This window comes from Hemitrygon akajei, chromosome 13 (assembly GCF_048418815.1).
Source record: "Hemitrygon akajei chromosome 13, sHemAka1.3, whole genome shotgun sequence".
Classification (NCBI taxonomy): Eukaryota; Metazoa; Chordata; class Chondrichthyes; order Myliobatiformes; family Dasyatidae; genus Hemitrygon; species Hemitrygon akajei.
In genome coordinates this window covers 107,467,969-107,492,058 of record NC_133136.1, presented here as the reverse complement: position 1 = coordinate 107,492,058, position 24,090 = coordinate 107,467,969, and the positions used below count along the sequence as shown (strand labels likewise).

The window sequence follows — 24,090 nt, the reverse complement described above, 5'->3', positions numbered from 1 at the left end:
GGAAACAATCCTAGACTCCAAATTCATTGGGCAAGGGTTGACCAATATTCTAAATCACATAATCCATAATTATGCCACATCATTTTTGATCCCTCAACTAGATCAAAGCAGAAATGTTTTTTCTCTATCTACTCTGTGCCACCCTTTCATATTATAAAACAATCTTCATTTTTAAGTTTAAAAAATTCTAAAGCAGTGCACTGCATTGTTTCTCATTACATTAAGCAACATCCTCACAAAACAGCACCTCTCAAAAGCTTCACCATGCTTCACACCGTCAACAGCCTCACTCTGCAAAAGTACTCAGTAGTCTTGGGCTTCCTATCCTTTGCTTTCAAAAAAAATTTAATTCTGGGATAATAATGACATTTGAACTACCTAAATGCACCATGAAACTGACAGAGTAGAATCTCCATTAATGTGGTTTACATGAAAATATTAAGTTGGAGACTTTTGATGCAAACAATGGAACAGATGTAAACATAGGCTACATGTAAACCAGTCTTGCTCAAAAATTTTACTAAATATTACTCAAGGTCTAAATGAAATGCATGGTTCAAGTGAGTTTCTGTCACAGCTAGTTCAGCAAACAAAATGGTACATGGAAACAAAACTCATCTTATGCTTATGTGTACACTTCGTCCATTCCCACTGATCTCACTCCTGGCATTTATCCTTGCAAGAAGAACATGTGCTACATCTGCCATTATCCCTCCTCCCTCACTACCATTCAGGGCACTAAATAGTCCTTCCAGCTGAGGAGACACTTCATCTGTGTGTCTGTTAGAGAAAAAAAAAACAAATATTCCATCTGGGTAGCCTCCAAACTGATGGCATGAACATGATTTCTCGCATTTCCAGTAATGCCCCCACTTCATCATTCCCCATCCTCTTTTCCCTCTCTCACCTTATCTCCTTGCTTGCCACCGCCTCCCTCTGGTGCTCCTCCCCCTTTTCTTTCTTCCAAGGGCTTCTGTCCTCTCCTATCAGATTCCCCCCTCTCCAGCCCTGTATCTCTTTCACCAATCAATTGCCCAGCTGTTCACTTCATCTCTCCTCCTCCCAGCTTCACCTATCACTGTCTTTCTCTCTCCACCTTTTAAATCTGCTCATCTTTTTTCTCCAGTCCTGCCGAAGGGTCTCAGCCCGAAACGTCAATTGTACTTTTTCCCCATAGATGCTGCCTGGCCTGCTGAGTTCCTCCAGCATTTTGTGTGTGTTGCTGGGATTTCTAACATCTGCAAATTCTACCTTGTTCATGCTTATGTACTCTATTTTCTGCACAATATATAAACATGGATTAAAAAGTTAAAATATATTTCTGTCTCACCAAATATGCTTGTTTCCATTTTAAAACTGTATTATACTCTAAAATTAAAGCAGAAACTACTTTTCTTTCAGTCAGCTTGATATCATCATTGGACATTAAGAATTCAATTGAACTAATGCTCAGCAGCAGAAAGCAGTAGAAAATGGCAAGTAGTCACCCTGAACATCATTACATCTTTGCAGAGAGTTCTTTCTTAAGCTAAGTGTTATTTCTTCACTTCAGAACTTGTGGTCAGCATTTTTGCAGAGAGAACCTAAAATCCAAACTCTTTTAAAAAAGTTTTATCTATTCAAAATAATGCATTTTAAAATGTATGACAAATGTATACATTTTTAAAATATACTCTTATTTATTCAAACTGAATTCAACCTATTATTTAAAAAAATTTTGTTTTCTCTATTTCATCACTATGCAAAAATGCTTGAGTCTCTTAAATAGTTAAATACAGCTCAAAGTTATTCTGTTTTTCAAGCATGATCACTATTTCTGAAATTTGTGTTAGCTATTTCTAACTTTTAAATAAATGCTATTTCATTCCCATGAATTCAATATTTTCCTCATCAAATATAAGCAATTTATCTTCCAACTGCTAGATTGCTAATGTTTTCTTGTCACAAATAGACACTGCAATAGTGACTCTCTAGTACTACTAAAATTAAACCTTTTCTGTTAAACCATAAAGGGTAGGGAAATCATACATGAATTTACCTCCACAAACTGGTTGTATAATCTTTGCATATCTTGGTGTTTCACAATGTAATAATAGATGTGCTTTTTGAAATTGGCTTGAGAGGAAAAACAAGTAAAACTTGTCTTCTGTCACAACAGGGCGGAGGTTATGATACATAACGTATGGAGAGCACCGATTTACACGCAGATTCAATGTGCCTAATATGTATACATGGGGTTTGTTCATTGAAAAGCAAAACAGGCATACGAACAAGCACGCAAGAAACTTGTGTACACGCATTCTGAAATTTGTTGACATGCAAAATTCAAATATGGCTTGTACTTCCAATATTAGCACTTGAAGGGGATTAGAAGTGTTTACTGGCTGAATTCTTCTCCTATCATTTCGCATTTCCCCCTCCCCCCACTACTTTCAAATCTCTTACTATCTTTCCTTTTGGTTAGTCCTGACGAAGGGTCTCGGCCCAAAACGTTGACAGCGCTTCTCCCTATAATGCTGCCTGGCCTGCTGTGTTCCACTAGCATTTTGTGTGTGTTGTTGTTTGAATTTCCAGCATCTGCAGATTTCCTCGTGTTGACCCAAAATGAAGGCAAGCTGATTTCTTCAGCAAATTGCAAGTGCAAAAATCAATTCTCACCATTACGGCGATGCAGTCTCAGAAAGTCTTCAGGTAATTCTGGCTAGTTACGTTGGTGTGAATACACCTACTATAACCTAAAACTCTCAAACCATAGAAAATATTGCAGATTTCAAAGTTCACTGCAGCATATATTTTTTAGAAACTGAGAGAAATGTATATCATTTATAAAATTATGAGAGGCATAGATACTGCAGACAGCTAATCATTTTCCAAAAACAGAAATGTCAAAAACTAGAGGGCACAGCTGTAAGGTGAGAGGGGAAACGTTTAAAGAAGATGTGTGGGACAAGTTTTGTTTTTAAACACAGAGACATAAGGACTTGGAGAAAACACAGGCAGGGGTTGCAGTGGAAGCAGGTGTTTAAGATCCTTTAGTAGGCACATGATTATGCAGGAAATGGAGGGATATTGATCACGTGCAAGCAGAAGGGATTAGTTTAATTTGGCATAATGCTTGGCACAGGCATCGTGGGTAGAGGGGCCTAGCCATGGGAGAACTGTTCTATATTCTAATAGGCTCCCAGAGACCTCAGAGATATCTCAGAAATTACTATAATAAACACTTTGACTACAGGTATTGCAAGGAGTGATCTAAAGTGTCTTTTTCTTCTTGATATGATTTGTCTGCCATCTGGAATCAAACTGAAAAAAATATCCGGTAATCTGAAATTATCTGCATATATTAATTGTTCATTTAACAAAGAAAACCATTGCCCCACACCTGGTGACCAATTATTCTGGATTTTTCAAAAGCATTTGTTGAAAAAAGTTGAAAATAAGCCTTCAATAACTTAATTCAAGGCCCTGCATCTGTTAAATAGCATTTTCCCAACTCTTACCAATAAATTTGAGACAAAATAAACAAAGCAAAATCAACCCCTACTTTTCACTGTTACTTAAAGTAACTCTCTCACCAGGATTTGTATACAGACATGGGGCTTGTTAGCTAACTCAGCTAACAGCCACATGACTCAGCAGAGAGAAGGCCAGCTTTTATAAACAATACATGTCTAGAATTGATATGATTTGGGGTTCAACCAAACAGAAATGTCATGTTGCAATTAAAGGAACCTCAATTTGAGCAAATGCTGTGTAAATACTGCCCACACACAGTTAATCGGTAGCCCAGAAATGACAGATTGTATACTAGCATAAAATTATAAGTATATTTAACAAGTTTTCAAATTTACAGTTACAGAAGAAAGATACAGAGCCATTCAGTTAAACCAGTCCAATGTGCACATAACATTGGAGCTCAAACTAGAGTAGTCGGTGGGTATATCTCTTTACTCATGTGCTGGATTCATAGTCTGTGTGAAAGCACCCGCCACATTTCGAACTCCCCTTGAAGACCATCTCCAACGAATTGGCTCTCAGGACAACTGGCCCTTCCTCCTTGAAGCCATTCATCTGCACAAATCACTTCTTGCAACGAAGACTCTCTTTCCAACAGCATTCTGCGGCATTTTCCCTTGTGCCCTGCTCAGCAGCTCCCGCCAAAGGACCCCAAAACAGACTACTGTCCTTCAGAACATTCTTCCCCACAGCTCTCTAAAACCTTCTCTCACATCCTACAATCCTGATCGGCTGACACAACATCCCAGAGATGGACAACATGGCTTCTTATTTTAGCTGAAGCCAAAACACACTTTCCACCATCACACACTTTTACAGAAGACTGCTAATATAAACAGCCATCACATAGCATAGCAGTAGAAATCTTAACCAGAGTATTTACATTAAGAAAATAGTTATGTTTGGAACAGTAACATTATAAAGGAGTTAAATTAGATAAATTAATAGTAGATAGTGGAACTGAATCCATGTCCTAATACTGTATATAACGTATGGATTCACTTTCAAGAACTCTTCATCTCATGTTCTCAGTATTTATTATTATTATTTTGTTTGTTTTTGGGCTTGCAGAGTTTGTTTTCTTTTGGCCATTGAGGTTTGTCCATCTTGTGTGCAATTTTCATTGATTATATTGTGTATCTTTGTATTCACTGAGAATGCACACAAGAAAATTAATCTCAGGGTAGTACATGGTGAACTTTGTAGTTTTGCCATGCAGTGAAAGGTAATTGTATCAAATGTCAGTTGCACAACAGATGGTGCCATGTGAAACTGAGCTGAAAGTTATTGGGTCAAGTACCATTCCAAAAAAATTTGAACACAAGTTTTGGCTGGCTTCCAAATACTGAACCAATGTATTTTTTTATATATGAAATATTAAACTGAGGCTCTGTGGTATTGCTTAAGGAGAATAATTCTTAGTGTCCTGGCCCTTATGTATTCCTCTAATACTACCATAAAAAAGTTAATTGTGGGAGCTTATTATACACAAGCTGACTGTCACATGCCCTACATAATAGCAATGATTACACTTCCAAGGTGCATCATTAGCTGCAAAATACTTGGTAGTGACTTTAATCCATAAAGAAGTGCTTATAGAAATAACAATATTTGTCAGAAGTATCTTATTCTGGTGAAGATACTTGTGCTTAGTATGTCAGTACAGTTCATCTGACAGAAGCAGGAATGGAGCACATTTACATGCATCATAACTACCTGTCCAAATGGAGAAGCTAACAGCAGAATTGTGGAATGAGAAAAGTATGTCATTATTGTGCTGATCATATTGAAATAACTTATAATAATAATAATAATACCAGATTATAAAATGTAAGAGAGCTGGGCCAGTTAGATCATTGAGTCTGCTCTGCCGAGTACTCAATCATGGCCATTTATTTTCCCTCTCAAACCCATTCTTCCACCTTTTCCCCTTAATTTTTCATGCCTTTACTAATCAGAACCTCTGCTTTAATTAAACCCAATGACTTGAATGCCACAGCCATCTGTGGCAATAAATTCCACAGATTCACCTCACTCAGCTTAAAGAAATTAGACTGCATTTATGTTCTAAAGGGACATACTGTACTATTCTGAGGCTGTGCCCTCTGGTCCTTGATTCTTCCACTACTGGAATTATCCTCTACACGTTTCAGTATTTGGTAGGTTTCAAGGAATTCCACCCCAACCCCTTCATTCTTCTCAACTCCAGTGAGTACAGACTCCAAGCCATCAAATGTTCCTCATATGCAACCCTTTCATTCCAGGATAATTGTTGTAAACTTCCTCTGGACTCTTTCCAATGGCAGCACTACCTTTCATAGAGATTGGGCACAAAATTGCTCACAATACTCCAAATGTGATCTGACCAATCCCTTTTAAAGTATCAGCATTACATCCTTGCTTTTATATTCTAGCCCTCTAAATGCTCCCTATTTAGAAAACAGTCTACTTCTTTATTCCTTCTAACAGGTGTATGATAATACACTTCCCTACAATGAAATTCTCATTCCCTAATCTGTCCAAGTACTTCTACAGACTCCCTACTTCCTCAATACTGCCTGTCCCTCCATCTACCTTTGTATCATCTGCCGACTTGGCCACAAAGCTATTAATTTTAACATCTAGATCATTAACCTATAACCTGATAAGTAGCAGACCCAACATCATTCCCTGTGGAACACGACTAGTCACCAGCAGAAAAGGCCCCCTTTATTCCCACTTTTTGCCACCTGCCAGTCAGCCAATTTTCTGTCCATGCTAGCATTGTTCTTGTCATACCATGGGCATTATCTTGTTTAGCAGCCTCATGTGCAGCACCTTCTCAAAGGCCTTCTGAAAATTCAAATAAACAATATTCACTAACTCCCCTTTGTCTATCTTGTCTGTTGTTTCCTCAAAGAATTCCAACAGATTTGTCAGGCAAGATTTCCCCTCAAGGAAACCATGCTGACTTTGTTCCATTTTATCATATGCCTATAAGTACCTCAAAAACTCATCTTTAATAATAATAATATCTACCTATCACTGAAGTCAGGCTAGATGGCCAATAATTTCTTGTCTTTTACCTCTCTCCCTTCTTAGAGAGTGAAACATAGAAACATAGAAAAAAGGTGCAGGAGTAGGCCATTCGGCCCTTCGAGCCTGCACCGCCATTCAGTACGATCATGGCTGATCATCCAACTCAGAACCCTGTACCTGCTTTCTCTCCATACCCCCTGATCCCTTTAGCCACATGGGCCATATCTAACTTCCTCTTAAATATAGCCAATGAACCGGCCTCAACTGTTTCCTGTGGCAGAGAATTCCACAGATTCACCACTCTCTGTGTGAAGAAGTTTTTCCTCATCTCGGTCCTAAAAGGTTTCCCCTTTATCTTTAAACTGTGACCCCTTGTTCTGGACTTCCCCAACATCGGAAACAATCTTCCTACATCCAGCCTGTCCAATCCCTTTAGAATTTTATACGTTTCAATAAAATCCCCCCTCAATCTTCTAAATTCCAGTGAGTATAAGCCTAGTCAATCCAGTCTTTCTTCATATGAAAGTCTTGCCATCCCAGGAATCAATCTGGTGAACCTTCTCTGTACTCCCTCTATGGCAAGAACGTCTTTCCTCAGATTAGGGGACCAAAACTGCACACAATACTCTAGGTGTAGTCTCACCAAAGGCCTTGTACAACTGCAGTAGAACATTTGTAATTTTCCAGTACTCCAGAACCATTCTAGAATCTAAGTGACTCTTGAACAATCACTACTGCTGCCTCCACAATCTCTTCAGCTACCTCTTTCACAATCCTGGGGTGTAGTCCATCTGGTCCTGGTGTCCTATCTACCTTCAGACTTTTCAGCTTCACGAACACCTTCTTTCCAGTTCCCTTCTGTCTCGACACTCTCAAATTTCTTACATGCTACTCCTATCCTCCACAGTGAAGAATCATACAAAATACTTTAATTTATCCGCCACTTCCTTGTTCCCCATTACTACACTTCCAACATCATCTTCTAGTGGTCCTTCCTGAGCCATGATCCCACAATTTGTTTGCTCATCTTTCCTATAGTCTCATTCTCACCCTCACAGGGAGCAACAATTTCAGACGGCTCCTCTAGCACTATCTTCTGGATCTTCCCAACTGCTTCACATGCATTCACAGCCTCATGTTTCTGGCTACAGACTAAATCTAATCAGCGAAACTGCCTCTTGAAACATAGTGTCCAGGAAACTAATTCTTCCCTTTCCTGAGGCTTCACGGTGTTTGAACCTCAGATTCCAGGTCGCCTACTTTAAGCCCAAGTTCCTCAACCAACCAACATTTGTTGCAGATGTGGTCACCAGGAACCACAATAGGGTCCACCATCATGCAACTGCAACACATCACCTGATCCTTTATTCCTACTTTATTTAATTAGTTGTAATTTGGTATCTTTTGAGTTAACAATTAAAAAAACCTTATCTTTTCTTACCTGCTACACACTTCGCCTCCTTGCTGAAACCTCAGACCTCAAGATCGAACAGTGGCCAACTCACACACAATGGACGATCCAAAATGACCTTGGCTACCACCTCTTCTCACAGAAGCCTCTTGAGCCAATGCCTCAGTTCCCTCACAAACAAGAGAAAATCTGCAGGTGCTGGAAATCCAAGCAACACACTGAAGATGCAAGAAGAATTCAGCAGGCCAGGCAGCATCAATGGAAAAAAGTCTTGGCTCGAAATGTTGACTGTACATTTTACGCACCCCCCACCCCCCCATAGTTGCTGTCTGGCTTGCTGAGTTCTTCCAGCATTTTGTGTGTGTTGCCTCAGTTCCCTCTCACTATTCCAAAATCCACACACTCTAGAGACAATTTACAGGGCCCAATTAACCTACCAACTAGCATCTTTAGCAAGGATGTGAAAGGAAACAGGAGGGCAGAAACTCAAGCGATTACAGGGACAAATGACAGACTCTACAAAGACAGCAGCAAAGGTTAGAATTGAACCTAGGCTGCGAGAGCTACGAGGTTACACCATAATTGTCTTACAATTTCAAAAAAATAAAAGCTGGAAAAGAGAGTACAGTAGAGAATAAGTTCAAGTTGGACATTGGAAAGAAACAACATATGCACTTAATAAGGGGAAAAATTAGCCAAATTCAGACAAGTACTGATCAACGTGGTTTCATGCAATACAGGTTTCCCTCACTATCCGAAAGTAGAGCATTCCTATGAAACCATTTGTAAGCCGAAATGGCGTAAAGCGAAGAAGCAATTACCATTAATTTATATGGGAAAAATTTTCGAGCATTCCCAGACCCAAAAAATAACCTACCAAATCATACCAAATAACACATAAAACCTAAAATAACATGAATATATAGTAAAAGCAGGAATAATATGATAAATACACAGCCTATATATAAAGTAGAAATGCTGTATGTACGGTGTAGTTTCACTTATCAGGAAGACAGTGAGCCAAAATTTGGAGAAAAAAAAATCAGCACGTACATGCCTGCGCATGTACACACCTATGCACGTACACGCATGTGCTCACAACTGCCCGCACAAGGCTTTACGGTCATGGTAGTCTTTCTTCGGATAAACACATGTATAAAGCGGGCGTCTTTTTTTCGTAAAAGCAAAAATCCTCTGTGGTTAGCGAAAACAGGTACTAATGCAAGTCTTTTGTAACAGCAAGCCGTCGTTAAGCCAACGTTCGAAAAACAGGGGCCACCTATACAAGGAAGGACTGAGGCTACAGCTGAGTGGAATTGTCTGTGCATCATTAGCTCTTTCTCATCTTCTGTCAGAGATGAAAACAGGTGTTTGAGGGTGAATTGCTTAACTTTCCTTTCATTGCACAGAATGTCTTTGCCCTGCTTGTCATAAAAAAATGGAGATGATTACAAACTCAATACAAATATTGAATTATTTGCTTAATTCCCCATCTTCCAAGTTCTCAATTTTTCTTACGTTACGAGATAATGGCTTGGGGAGAGAGACTGGTAAAAGGTAGAAAGTAAAATATCAATTCATCACAAACCAAAATGGTTACCTTGAAGATAACCCTGATAATGCCTTTTTGAATACTTCTGGAGTGGTGTCGTTCGAGGGTGGAACATCAGGAATATCCGAATCACTTTTTACGTCTGGATCACTGACTTCCAGGCCTGTTCCATCATCCCCATCAGTCTCCTGAATTATAAAAACAAATTAAGTTAACTGAGAAGGTATTGAAAGAACAAATATTTAAAAGTCTGCATGCAGATCCATTCAGAAGACTATTTGAGTGTTAGTTCTGTGAAGTGCTTGACATTTATTGCATAAATCACAGTGATCAAAACACTTGGTTAAGATTAAAAATGTACACAGTTACAATAATGCCTTGAGTACAAAATACAATGCTAAATTCATGTAGGCTAGTGCAAATATCATACAAAATAGTTGTCAAGGGTAGGTCATTCTGGACCCTCAAGGTGACATGGCATTCAATAAGATCCAATTGTAACTTCAACTCTGCATTCTTACCTACACAAAGTAACCTTTTCCGCCTTACTTATCGATCGATCCATCCATCTATCAGTCTTAAAAATATTCACACTACTTCCATTGGCATTCTCTGTCTCAAAGGACAAATACACATGGCCCACCAAACAAATATTTCACCTCATATTGTAAATGAGCTATCTTTTAATTTTAGTTCAGTGGTTTCAAGTTCTAGATTGTTGCAGAAAATAAAGCAACAGCTCTCCCCTGACCCTATCAAGCCCTCTCAGAATTTTAAATAGCATGAAATAAAGGAAGCTTACCTGAAATAAAAAGCACCAAAGCCCTTAGCATGACTAAACATGACATTGTACGAAGGTTTAAGCTAATAAGGCCAGAGCAGATAAAATTCTTTATTTAAGACCAGGGACTTAAATTAGCAAAGTTATTGTAAAGGAAGCACATTCACAAGGAAGAAAACTCAGTTGAGAGCTAATAATGTTTATCAAAATAAGATTTGACTTGAAATTCAGAGAAGACAAGTAGAAGAAAAGTTTGAGAGTCCAGATGGAGATGTATGTACATGAATGAACAAGGTTCAAGTTCAATGTATATTTAGTATCAAAGAATGTATTAATTATACAAACTTGAGATTTGTTTGCTAACAGGTAGCCTCAAAGCAAGAAACCTAAAAAGGACCCAATTCAGTATCAATTCATCATATTAGCAAGCACAGAGCACAGCAGTTGGGTCAGTCTTCATAGCCCTTTATCTCTTTCATCAATCGACTTCCCAGCTCTTTACTTCACATCTCCCCCGGTTTCACCTATCATCTACTACCTTGTACTTCTTCCTCCCCTCCCCCCCCCCCATTCTTGCTTTGACTTCTAATCTTTTTTCCAGTCCTGATGAAGGGTCTTGGGCCAAAATGTCAACCATTTACTCTTTTCCATAGATGCTTGCCTGGCTTTCTCTTTCCTGAAGGAAGTCAGCAAGGGGGGGGATGGGGGAGAAAAAACCCCACAAATCATGCAAACTACTGACGCAACAACATTCTGAACCAAATTGAATCCTCAGATCAGAACCCCGGAACAGGCCCAAATCCTCAGTAATAGTTCATCTTATTAATGAGCATGGAGCACAGCAGCTGGGGTAGTCTTCATAGCCACATCAGCATTGAAAGAGGAGTGACCATCATGAAGAGTGAGCGAAATCAGCTCTCGCCTCCAATCCCAACAGCCCGTCTTTCCATTCTATCTGAGCCAGTGCTTATATTGTCCAAACAACAGATAGTACCTCACATTTCGACCCAGGAACCACTGCAGTGAAAGGCTCTGATGCTATGGAGAGAGAATGAACATTGTGGACAGTGAGTGCTCCAGGTACAGATTTTGCCAGCCAGCACAAAGCCGCTCTCAAGATCTTCAAATCGGCTCGGCACCCAGAGCAATCCAACCTCACACCCAGGCCAGTTTGTACAGACAGCGAAATTCCTCTGCCCTGACTTCTCCTCTCCAAACGGATCCCTCAATCTGCATTGACTCTGCAACACACCAGCATGGCTCATACCACAAACGCACTTCTTCATTGTTTGATGTGATAATTTAACACAATTTACTTCAGCAAAGGTGTTATTAGTAATGTCTTAAATCAAATTTCTTCTTTTTTTGTTTTTTTTTCATATTGTTACACCTAGTTTTCTTGTTTGTACACATTATATTTGTATCATGTATGATTTTGGGAGACTTAATTCTTTTGTACCTATTGTTTATGTATCCATTTATGTTAACTTTTAATTTTGTAATCCCAACAATTACATATTAATTTTTGTTATTTTAATATGTTGATATTAATAAGAAGATTGAAAAGAGAAAGGAATTTCTTGCCTTTTGAACTACCGGTGAGCTGTTACACACGTTCGGTAGCGCCATCTTAACCGGAGGTTCTAAAGAAACAAGCTTTCTAAAGGAAAGCAAAATTGAAAACTTTAATAACTGTGTAAGGATTTAGCATGTGAGACAAAATTTTGGGAATTAGGTTTGAGCAAGCTCAAGAAGTAACATTCTTGGCTGCATTAACCAGTTTAAATAGTTAATAACTTAAAGGAAAATAGTATTTTATTACCAAACAGTTGCAGTTCGATAGATTCAAAGATTCTAAGTCCATTTATTTGCAAAGTATACATACAGAATTCAACTCTGCAATACGTTCTCCTGCAGGCAGCCACAAAACATAGAAGCACCATGGAAACCATTCAAGAAAAGATCAAACACCCAACGTGCAAAAAAAAAACACACAACAAATCGCACAAATGACTAAAAACATCACAAACTACCAAATATTAAACCAAGCATCCAAAAGTATTCAGTTCAGTTCAGAGTCATGCTGCTTGTCCACTGCAGGCTGCAGAGCTATTCTTCACCAAAGCACTCCAGTACACATCAGTTGCCAATCAAACCACTCAAAGACCAAAGAACAAAAAAGTTACCAGAAGCCAGAGATGGAATCTGAAAACAGTTAAAGAACATACAACTGATCAAAAACAAACTGATGCTGGGGAATTAGCCAAAATTTTAAATCTATTCATCTGATCAAGTTATAATTTTCAGAAATGTTTCAGTGGACGACATATATAAGTCTAGCATCCTAATATTAATGCCAAGCAAGTTCTTTCCCTATCCATTATAACTGATTAAAAACTAATTTGTCTTACATTAAAGAAAATCAAAATTGTATAAGCAGTCCCATAATGTGCTAAAGTGTTGAATGCACCCTATATAGTTGATAATCCAAAACAATCTACATGCACAAGGATCAGAGGAAATCATTTCATGAAGTCTAATGTATACAGAATAGTAAACAGTCAAAATGAAAAGAGCATGAATTCCAACAAATTCCAAAGAGGAAAAATAATTTTTAAAAAACACTGCCCCATTTCAGTTACATCTACAACAGGATCTTCAAGCCCTTAATATCAATCAGATTTAATATCACTGGCATATGTCGTGAAATTTGTTGTTTTGCAACAGCAGTACATTGCAATATACAATAAAAATTAATTATGTAATATATACAAAGTACATAAAAATATATATTAAATATATATGTTTAAATATATATTAAGTATCACAAAATGAGAGCAAAATAAAAGGTGACATTGTGTTCATGGGTTCATTGTCCATTCAGAAATCTGATGACAGAAGAGAAGAAGCTGTTCCTAAAACACTGAGTGTATAACATTGAGTCTTCAGGCTTCTGTACCTCCTCATCAATGAGAAGAGGGCATGTCCTGAGTGATGGGATCCTTAATGATGAATGACACCTTTGAGGCATCACCTTCTGAAGGTGTCCTCGACGTTGGGGAGGCTAGTCACCCATGATGGAGCTGGATGAGTTTACGACTTTCTGCAGCTTTATCTGATCCTGTGCAGTGGCCCCTCCATAGCAGACAGTAATAAAACCAGTTAGAAAGCTCTTCACAGTACACCTGTATAAATTTGCAAGTCTTTGGTAACATAGCAAGCCTCCTCAAATGAAATATAGCTGCTGACGTGCCTTTTTTGTAATTGCATCAAAATGTTGGATCCAGCATAGGTCTTCAGGTGATGTTGATACCCAGGAACTTGAAACCACTCACCCCTCCCACTGTTGATCCCTTGATAAGCACTGCACTGGTGTGTGTTCCCTTGATTGCCCCTTCCTGAAGTCCACAATCAATTCCTTCATCTTATTGACATTGGGTGCAAGGCTGCTTTTGGGAGATCACTCAACCAGCTGATCTCTCTCACTCCTGTACACCTCCTAGTCACCATCTGAAATTCTGCCAACAGTAGTTGTAGAATCAGTAAATTTATAGAACCGTTTGAACTTCTGCCAAGCCCTACAGTCATGGGTGTAGACAGAGTAAAGCAGTGAACCAAGCACGCATCCTTGAGGTGCACCAGTGTTGACTGTTAGCGAGGAGGAGATATTACTTCCGATCCATACTGACTGTAATCACTTGGTGAGGAATTTAAGAATCTAGTTGCTGAGGAAGGTGCAGAGGCCCAGGCTTTAGAGTTTGTTGATTAGAACTGAGGGTATGATTCTGTTGAACACGGAGCTGTAATCAAAAAACAGCAGCCTGACGTAGGTGTCGCTATTGTCCAGGCGGTCTAAGGCCAAGTGGAGAGGCAATGAAATTGCATGTGCTGGAGGCTGATTGTAGCAACAGGTAAATTGCAGCAGGTCCAGGTCCTTGCTTAGTCAGAAACTGATTCTGGCCATGACAACCTCTCAAAGCACTTCATCACAGTAGATATGAGTGCAACTGGGTGGTAGTCATTAAGCCAGCTCACCCTGCTCTTCTTAGGCACTGGTGTGATTATCACCTTTTTGAAGCGGGTGGGAATCTCCAACTGTAGGAGTCAAAGACTGAAGATGTCCTTGAACATTCCCACCAGTGGGTTGGCACACATTTTGAATGCCCTACAAGGTACACCATTGGGGCCTAACACCTTACAAGGGTTGAAAGAAGTTCTGACATCGGCCTCTGAGACAGAGATTTCAGGGGCACCAGATGCTGCAGGGTTTCACACAGGTGCAGTTTTACTTTCCCTTTCAAAGGGTATATAAAAGGCACTGAGCTAATCTCAGAGTGAATCTCCATAGCCACTCATGAGGTTAGGGTTCACCTTGTAGAAAGCAATTGCTTACAAACCTGGCCAGAGTTGGCATGTATCCAATACCAGCTCTATTCTTAAATCAAAATTGTTTTTTTTTCCCCCACCCTTAAAACAGCCTTCCAAAGGTCATACCTCGACTTGTTACATAGTTCTGGATCAACAGTCTTGAACGCCACAGATTAGCCCTCAGCAGACTATGAAACTTGATTCATCCACAGCCTTTGCTTTGGTTATGTCCTGTATGTTCTCAAAGGCACATAAAGGTCTTGAAGAATTTGGTGACAACTGTGGTGTAGAAGAAGATCTTAGTTATAAACCTGTCCAGATAGTTGGTCTTGGAGTTGATGCACACCTGCTGCACAAATCTTCTTCTGTATGGAAGAATTGAAATCCATGAGTTTCGAGGCACTGTGTCAATAACGATAAGCACAATGTTTCCTGGGAGGCAACTGCATTTTGTACCTGACCATTTCAGACATTCCTGCAACTGTGGCAAATACAACTTGACCCACTGCTCCCAAAGTAAGCTTGGCAAGTATTGGACCTGCTTTCCATCTACGATGAGCACAAATGTCTTCCTTTTGGAACTGTCCTGGTGGTAAAGAAGGTGAGGTCTACAGAAGCAACAGATGGTTGGGTGTTAATACTTCCAAATAATTGGGATTGGTGGATGCTTTTGAAATTAGACAACCATTGATAACCTCTATTTCACAAAGGACTCTGTGAAAACCCTCTTTGTGAAGATTCTATACCTTCATGGTAGAATTGAGGATCTTTTGCACAGACCTGATCAATCTCTTCCATGTTCCTCCATGATGTGAACCAGCTGGTGGGGGGGGGGGGGGGTTAAAAACCCACTTGATTCCTTTTTGGAGAACATCATTGATCTGTGAGTGATTCCACTTCTCAATGGCTTCTCACAGCTCACGCTCAACTCCAACAAAGTTTGTTGATTTTTCAGAGTGCAGTTCACTAACCTGTCCTTGTCTTATTGTAAAGCGTTAGCATAGGAATCTGTGTCTAAAGAAGATACCCTTCATTGTGAACAGCTCGTATTGCTAGACAGGCGAATATGACCCCATACCTCGTCACTGTACTCCTTCTGCTCTTCACCTCAAAAGGTCCAAACTAGTCTACTCCTACATGTGAAAAATGGAGGTTCATCTGGAAATCTCTTACTTTGGCAAAACCCAGCGATCTCCATTTCAGCCTTTCTGAGCTCCTCCACTGTGAGACAACCTCAACTTCCGCAGTCTCTCTCCCCAAAGAAAACCCTTGTTGTCCTTCATCCAAGTCAGACTGAGCAACAAAGTTGTTCATTTGCTTCCTCTTTTGACTAAGAAACAAGAGCAGGTTCTTAAATCTAAGAATCCAGGTCAATGTCTTTCTTAAATGGGTCCAATCAAGAATTATACATATTACCACATCCACCTTCTCTTCAATCTGCATGGCACTCATTGTAATACTCCTCTCGACTTTTCAGTCATGTAGCAGAAGTTCTCCAATCTGGATTCATAGTCCATTTACTTTCAGGCTGAAGAAGGTACTGAGGCCCTGACACCCATGTCCCATTCTTCAGGAATGCTTTCACCTTCAACCCTCTAGAAGCCACATCTGCCGGTTGCTTGATGAGTTTATATACCTCCAGTGAGATGCTTGAGAGACCTTAAAAATTTCTGAAATTATGTTTACAATGAAATTTCAGAACCTGGAAGTTTCATTTTTGATATACTCCAGCGTGGAAGTGCTATCAGTCCAAAACACTGAAGTCATGAATCTGGAAGTGCAACTCCTTCCTTCACAATATGCCTGTAGGGCTTGCCTTTGTAGCAGTGACAAGCTCCATACAAGGGATAGAAACTGACTGCAGTAGAGCTATCCTAGATTTTCCCACCTGAGAGTGTGCACTGTGCAACAATAGGTAGATCACTACTCCATAGCCAGCTTCACTTGCATCTGTAAAATGATGAAACAGTGCAGCGGTAACCGCTCCAAAATCTGGGGTTTCAAACATTTAGCAAAGTCTGCTTGTCCACTCTTGAGCAACTGATGTTGGTATAGTGTCCTCCCAGCCAAGCTCCTTCTTACATAGATCTTGTAAGATCTTCTAAGCAAATATCACCACTGGACTCAAGATTTGTAAAGAACCATATAAGGAACTAACTATGGAGAAGATCCTCCTTCTAGTGAGTGGTCTGTGAGCATGATCTTAAACTTGACAGTAATGCACTATGACCATCCAATACTCTCTCCACTGAAGAGAGTATTGATCCAAATCTAAATCCTTCATGTCTTTCACTCTTTGCCCTTTGGGTATCACAACCTGCACACTATGTCTGTTGCTTATCCACTTTGTGAGTCAAAAGCCGTCTTTAGCACAAATTGATACAAGGTCATGAGAGACACACTGCTTTCTTCCTCGGAGGACACTGGCACAAGGCAGTCATCAACCTAGAAGCAATGCAAAATTTTAATCCAGTGTCTCATGACTGAACTGCTCTTCAATGTCGTCTGCACATTTCCTAAAAAGGAAATTGGCACAGCTCGGTGATGAAGCTGCTCCATACAGATGTACCACCATTCTGAAATCCACCATATCTTGGCTGAGATCACGCCACCAGAGAAATCTCAATAGATCTGCATCTTCCACTGGTACTTTAACCCAATGAAGCATTGATTCAATATCTGCCATGATCACCACTGGCTCTTTTCTGAATCTGGTTGTGAGTCCAAACAGTGCACTAGTACGATCTGGTCCCTGTAAAAGCTGAACATTAAGTGATATTCACTGAAAAGTAGCTGCACAGCCAATTAATCACAACACAAAGTTATCCTTTTCTGCGGTGATAAATACCATGATGTGGAGTATACCAGACTTCCCCATCACTGCATTCCAGATCCTCTGCTGGCACTCTTTCAGCATAACCTTTGGATATGACATCCTTCATGAAAGCTGTGCAGTCAGTGTGAAATGACAAATCCCTCTTAAACCCCTTCCTTAACTTTAAAGCAAGCCATTAAGCAATATTTCTGTCATTAGGCATGTTAAATTCCTTCTTTCTCAAAAGGTAAACTAATCTGGTAATGGCCTTCGACCAGTTTTGCGGAGTTTGTAACCAGCTCCGTGAACTAGTGGTTTTCTCTTGACAAGCCAAGTTGTTCATTTTGACTACATTCAGGAACGTTGGCCTCTAATTGCTGCTGCCAAAGCTCATCCAAGTTCTAAACTGAGATCCTATTAACTGTCTGCTCTAGCTCTGCACAGTCTTTTCCATCACTATGATCTCCTATCAGTGGTTGATACACAGTCCAATCCAAGCAACACACAAAATGCTGGAGGAACTCAGCAGGCCAGGCAGGTTCTATAAAGAAGAGTAGTCAAAGTTTCAGGCTGAGACCCTTCATCAGAACTGGAGAAAAAAAGATGAGAAGTCAGAGTAAGAAAGTGGGGGGAGGGGAGAATGAAATACAAGGTAGTAAGTGATAAGTGAAATTGGGAGGGTGGAGGAGTGAAGTAAAAAGCTGGGGTCAATGGGTGAAAGGGATAAAGGGCCTGAGAAGAGGGAATCCGATGGGAGAGGACAGAAGGTCATGAAACAATGGGAGGTAATGGGCAGGAAGGGAGATGAGATGAGAGAAGGAAATGGGAATGGGGTATGGTGAGAGGGTAGAGGGAAGCCATTACCAGAAGATCAAGAAACCAATGTTCATGCCATTAGGTTGGAGACTACCAAGACTGAATGCAAGATGTTGCTCCTCCAACCCAAATGTAGCAGTAGAAGAGGCCGTGAATGGACATGTGCAAAAGGGAACAGGAAGTGGAATTAAAATGGGTGGCCACTGGGAGATCCCGCTTTTTTTGGTGGATGGAACATGGGTGCTCAGTGAAGGAGTCTCCCAATATACGTCAGGTCTCAGCGATATACAGGATGCCACACCACAGGCACCGAATACAGGAAATGGCCACAACAGACTCATAGGCGAACTGTTGCTTTACCTGGAAGGACTGTTGGTGCCCTGAATGGTAGTGAGGGTGGAGGTGCAGGGGCAGATGTACCATTTGTTCTGCTTGCAAGGATAAGTGCCAGGAGGGTGATCAGTGGGGAGAGATGAAAGAACAAAGAGTACACCATAGGGAGCAATCCTTGCTGAATGCAGAAAGTGGGGAGGGGGGAGGGAAAGTTGTGCCTGGTGGTGGGATCCCATTGGAGATGGGAGAAGTAATGGAGAATTATGTGTTGGGCGTGAAGGCTGGGGTGGTAGGTGAGGACAAGAGGAACCCTATTACTGGGGTGGCGGAAGGAATGGGTGAGGGCAGACATTCGAAATGGAAGAGATGTGGTTGAGGGCAGCATTGATCTATGGATATCCAGCCCTTATACATCTCCATTCCCCACCAGGAAGGCCTCAAAGTCCATGTCTTTCTGGACATGGACATCAGACCCAACCAGTTCCCCTCCACCACCACAATCCTCCATCTGGCAGAACTTATCCTCACTATCAATAATTTCTTCCTCGGCTCCTCCCACTTGCTTCAAACAAAAGTTGTAGCCATGGGCACTCGCGTAAGTCACAGCCATGCCTGACTTTTTGTTGGCTATGAGGAAAAGTCTATGTTCCAAGCCTACACTGGTATCACTCCCCAACTCTTCCTACGCTACATCAACGACTGCATTGGTGCTGCTTCCTGCACCCATGTGGAGTGTGTCAACTTCATCAATTTTGCCTCCAACTTCAACCCTGCCCTCAAACTTACCTAGTTCATTTCTGACAACTCCTGCATATTTCTCAATCTCCCTCTCTCTCTCTCTCTTTGGAGATAGCTTATCTACCGATGTCTTCTTTAAAATCACTGACACTCATAGCTACCTGGACTATATCTCTTCATACCCTGTTACTTGTAAGAAATGACATCCCCTTCTCCCAATTCCTCCATCTCTGCAATATCTGCTCTCAGGATGAGGCTTTTCATTCCAGAACAAAGGAGGCATCATTCTTCAAAGAAAGCGGCTTCCCTTTCTCCACCATCAACGCTGCCCTCAACTGCATCTCTTCCATTTCATGCACATTTGCCCTCATCCTATCCTCCCGCCATTCCACCAGCAATAGGATTCCTCTTTTCCTTACCCACCATCCATATTCCCTTTTCCATACATGCTGCCCAGCCTGCTGAGTTCCTCAGCATTTTGTGTGTGTTGCTTGGATTTCCAGCATCTGCAGATTTTCTCTTTTTGTGACAGTCCAACCCAGCATTGTTCTAATTGCATAGGGTCCATCATTAACACTGCAAATCACTTACAATGGCTCCAGTGCTTTAGGCACATTTGTTCCTATCACCAGTTTCATTTCTGGCAAATTAACATGTTTCAGGTAAGACCATCCCTGGAAATCCCTCTGGACAGGCATACCTCCCTGCCCATAGATGTGAGGTAAATCACAATAGTTTTCACCATCTAAGCCAGCCACTTCCAATCTTGAAACAATGTAGCAACTCACGATCTTCTCTTGACCCGTGGTATGTAAGAGAATGCATGTCCTTACTGTGAGTTTGAGCTTGTTTATGAAGCCCACTGCTGCACTTCCTTGATCTAGGAAAGCATAAGTAACCACTTCTTAGACTTTACTTGTCCTGGAATTATGGGAAGTTTACAGTCATGATCGCCAGCCCCTGCAAGGCCATTGGATACCTGGGCACCACTCACTGCTGTGTCAGATTCTTTCATGGCCTTTTCAGTTCTGCACCCTTTTTGTTGAAGCGAATATGAAGTATGCTGGGATGCTTGCCATGCATATCTTGCATAAAAGATACTTCCTGCAATCGTTGATGTGTTCTGTACTCCTGTACGCAAACAGCCAAAGCAGATGCCATTTTCTTTCAGGAAGGCGATCTTCTCACTATGAGCCACTTTCTCCAGCTGAGGACCCTTGCAGAACAAAAAACCCTTTTGGCTGATGAGGCCATTTCTCTCATTAGTTCCAGGTTGTTTTAGCTTTACTTCTCACAGAGGTGGCACAGCTGCTTCCTTTAGCCTTGGAATGACAATGTGACTTAATTTTGTTTACAGCTTTGATTATTGCCAGTGATGTAACATCCTGTATATTCCCAAATACTGGATGTGTAGCAATCTTTATCTGCCCTTCAATAAAATCAACAACACCCAGTGAAAGTAATTTTATGGTTGGCTGTTCTTGCAGTTCACACCACCATTCTCCATTTATTCTAAGTATATAGGGCAATTTCTTTATGACAATCAAAATGTTACAGGATTCTCCAGCTCACGTATGCACTGTACATCTTCCATGGCATTGCAACAGCCTCTAAGAAAAAGACTATAGCTCTTGAAGAGCTTTACGTCTTCAGATTTGATAGGTATCCCAGAAAGAGTTTTATCATGTAGGCTGTTGCAATTTCTCTTTTCACATATCCTTTCTTACGGTCGACATGCTGGCACCTTCTGACAAGTTCTCTAGGGCAATCCCTGGTGTCCTGTTCAAGGAAATAGAGTCAGGCACTACTGCTGTCAGTCTTGCTTTTAACACCATTTTCATGAATGCATAATTCTGCAATGGATCTCCATCAAAGATTTGAATCTCTCTTTTAGGCAAAGATGAAATGCACTGCTTAACCAATAAGGTTGCTATTTCATTTTACCTCTTCACACCAGTAATACTATTTTGACCTCTTATCATCTAGAACAAGAGTGTTTCCATGCTGTAAGTTAATATCTCTATGAGCACTTTGAGTTGCTAGATATGACATAGCTTCAGCATGCCTCATTAGTGCAGGCTGAGAGTAAACATCCTAAACCACCTCTTGGGGGTCTTGTTCATGTTTCACAGGGATTAGAGGAACAAATAAATCAGCATTGGCACTGGGTGTTTTTGTTTTCCTCTGTGCCTCTTCAATATAGGAACTCACACCCACAGGACCATCCTGCTGGAGCACTTCTAGCACTTGCCTCATCTGAAGTATTAGTACATAAACTTTGGCTACCTATGCGGCAATTTCTTCCCGCAACTTAAGCTGCTCCTTTCTTTTCCATTGCTGTTCCTCTTGCTCATCAGGCCTTCAATAATTGTTGTTGTGTGATTAATATAGCCTCTATTTTTAATGTGAGCACAGGAGGCATTAGATACAGAAGATGCTCTGCCTGCAGAACTTCTGAGTGCTGACACACTGTTGCTTGGGTCAATGTCATCTTGTGGGTCCTCTGCTATAAGCATAGCCAAAAAATGCCTAGAAATATGAGAAACATTGTCTGATACAAGGTGAGACAATAATCTACTCATTGCAGAAACATGACTTCAATATAACAGGTGTAGAATCCATGCCCCCAATTTACCCCCGTTTGCCTAGGGTGAACCACCGTTGCCCCGCCAATAGTACAATACTTCAGTGTAAATACGGTGTAATGCCCCCCAGTACACGTTTGCAACACAAATATCAGACAATACACCAAAGGCAAGTAAATAATCACAACTTTATAGTTATTTCTTAGTGATGGGTTAGTAGAAACAGATAACCTAAAGATGCCAAATCAGTAAGTTTATCAGTTTGTGCACATAATATTTTAATACATTGGAGCTCATGCCTCCGGTTCCATCCACAATGACCTTCTGAACCTTCGCCCACTGTCTGAACCGCCGATGAGCCCAGTATCCACTGCCCTGGAACCGCTGTCCGCTCTTCACACGTCAGTCCTCCTCGCTCACCTCTCGAAAATGACCGTGAACTCCCGCTCAGCTCACACGTACAAGATAGCATAAAAATTCTCCATCGGTTAGTTCCCCCCTTATCTGCCGTTATAACCCAAACATTCCAGCTACAGAAACCCATTACAGCATTAAGTAAAATTACAGAGAAGCCATTTCATTATAACAATACAGAGAAGCCACTTTGTTAGCCTGAACAGTTAACACCACAGTTAATGGTACTGAGAGCCCTACATTCTCTCCCCACCAAATTTAGTCATGCCCTCATGACACTCACATAATTTGCCAACCCTTCCTGTAAAACACAAAGCCCAACCCAAGTGCAGAAAGCAGTGACATAACTCCCCAAAACAGTGGAGATCACACCCTGTCCCCTGGGTACTACATAGGCCAACCTATCTGGGGAGTGCCTACTTCTCTGAGACCTGCGCACTCCCTCTTCTAACTCCTCCATGTCAGACATTACAGGAGACTCATGGAAACTATGAGGCGAACCCTCCCGCGAGCGGTCACCCAAACCCCTCTACACCTCGGAACCCTCTATCTCTTGCTCGGGCCCCTCATCCTCCTCTCCAAAGCCCTGTGGTACCCCCGATGGCCCATTACTCCATCTAACCCAGTGGGGGAAGGACCAGGAGCCTTCCCCTCCATCACGGGGGCCTCAGTGAATGGCCACATGCACCAACCGTCCGAGTCATCATCCTCCAAGTCAGTATCCCTCATAGGGGCTGGATCCGGGCCCACCTCTCCCAGTGTGGGCTCTTCTTCCACCCTGCGTGGACGCAAAGTCCTGGTACTAGGTGCAGCTGGCACCTCTGGCTCCCACTCTACCTGTACATCTCATCCCAGAGGCAACAGATGATTCCGATGGAGAATCTTGACGGGCCCCTTCCCATCCTCAGGCCGCACTCAGAAAACTGCTAAGTTGGATGACTGACTCTTCATCACATAGGACATGCCCGACCAGCGATCTGCCAGCTTGTGCTTCCCAGGTAATCCCAAATTCCTTATGAAGACTCGGTTTCCCAGCAGACATTGGGAGAACTTCACTTTCTGGTCATACCTCTTCTTATTTCCCCGATTCTGCTTGGCGGCCACCTCCCCAGCCAACACATAAGCCCCCTGCAGCTCTTTCTTCATATCAGACATATACTTCAAGTAAGGCTTCGGCGATATTTCACTTGCAGCAGTCCTGAATCAGAGGTCAATGGGCAACCTTGCCTTGCGCCCGATAATCAGATAACAGGGCGAGGACCCAGTAGCATCAATGCGGGTACAGTTGCAACAGTGAACCAGATGTCCAATATGTTGACTCAATCAACTCTTTTTGCTGATCTCCAGAGTCCCGAGCATGTCTAGCAGGGTCTGAATAAACCTCTCCGGCTTGGGGGGGGGGGGGGGGGGTCACCCTGCGGAAGATAGAGCATGGTCCTCGATTTCTTAATTCCCAGTATATCCAGTAACTCATAGATGAGCTTACTCTCAAAGTCCCGTCCCTGGTTACTATGTATCTGCTAGGGAAGGCCATAATACACAATACTTCTCCCATAGCACTTTGCCACTGTAATCGCCCTCTGATCTTTGGTGGGGAATGCTTACCTGGTGAAATGGTCTGTGATGACTAAGACATTCGCTGTGTTGCTGGTATCAGGTTCTATGGCCAGGAAATCCATACACACCAGGTCCAAAGGCCCTGCACTCTGCAAGTGCGACAACGGAGCAGCCTGCACAAGCAGC

At 41.4% G+C, this 24,090-nt stretch overlaps 1 protein-coding gene across 2 annotated transcripts in view; it reads right to left on the bottom strand.

The window, feature by feature from the left end:
* The window catches only part of cds1 (CDP-diacylglycerol synthase (phosphatidate cytidylyltransferase) 1), a 124,401-nt gene that overhangs the window by 46,526 nt on the left and 53,785 nt on the right, over positions 1 to 24,090 (bottom strand). Inside the window, exons 2-3 of one of the 2 annotated variants that reach the window (XM_073065238.1) lie at positions 11,863 to 11,938; positions 9,546 to 9,685 (exon numbers count right to left, since the gene is read on the bottom strand). In XM_073065238.1, coding sequence (XP_072921339.1) covers positions 9,546 to 9,685; positions 11,863 to 11,907 — 185 coding nt within the window. In that variant the 5' untranslated portion in view covers positions 11,908 to 11,938. The remainder of the gene's footprint in view (positions 1 to 9,545; positions 9,686 to 11,862; positions 11,939 to 24,090) is intronic. The other variant, XM_073065237.1, reaches the window with a different exon arrangement.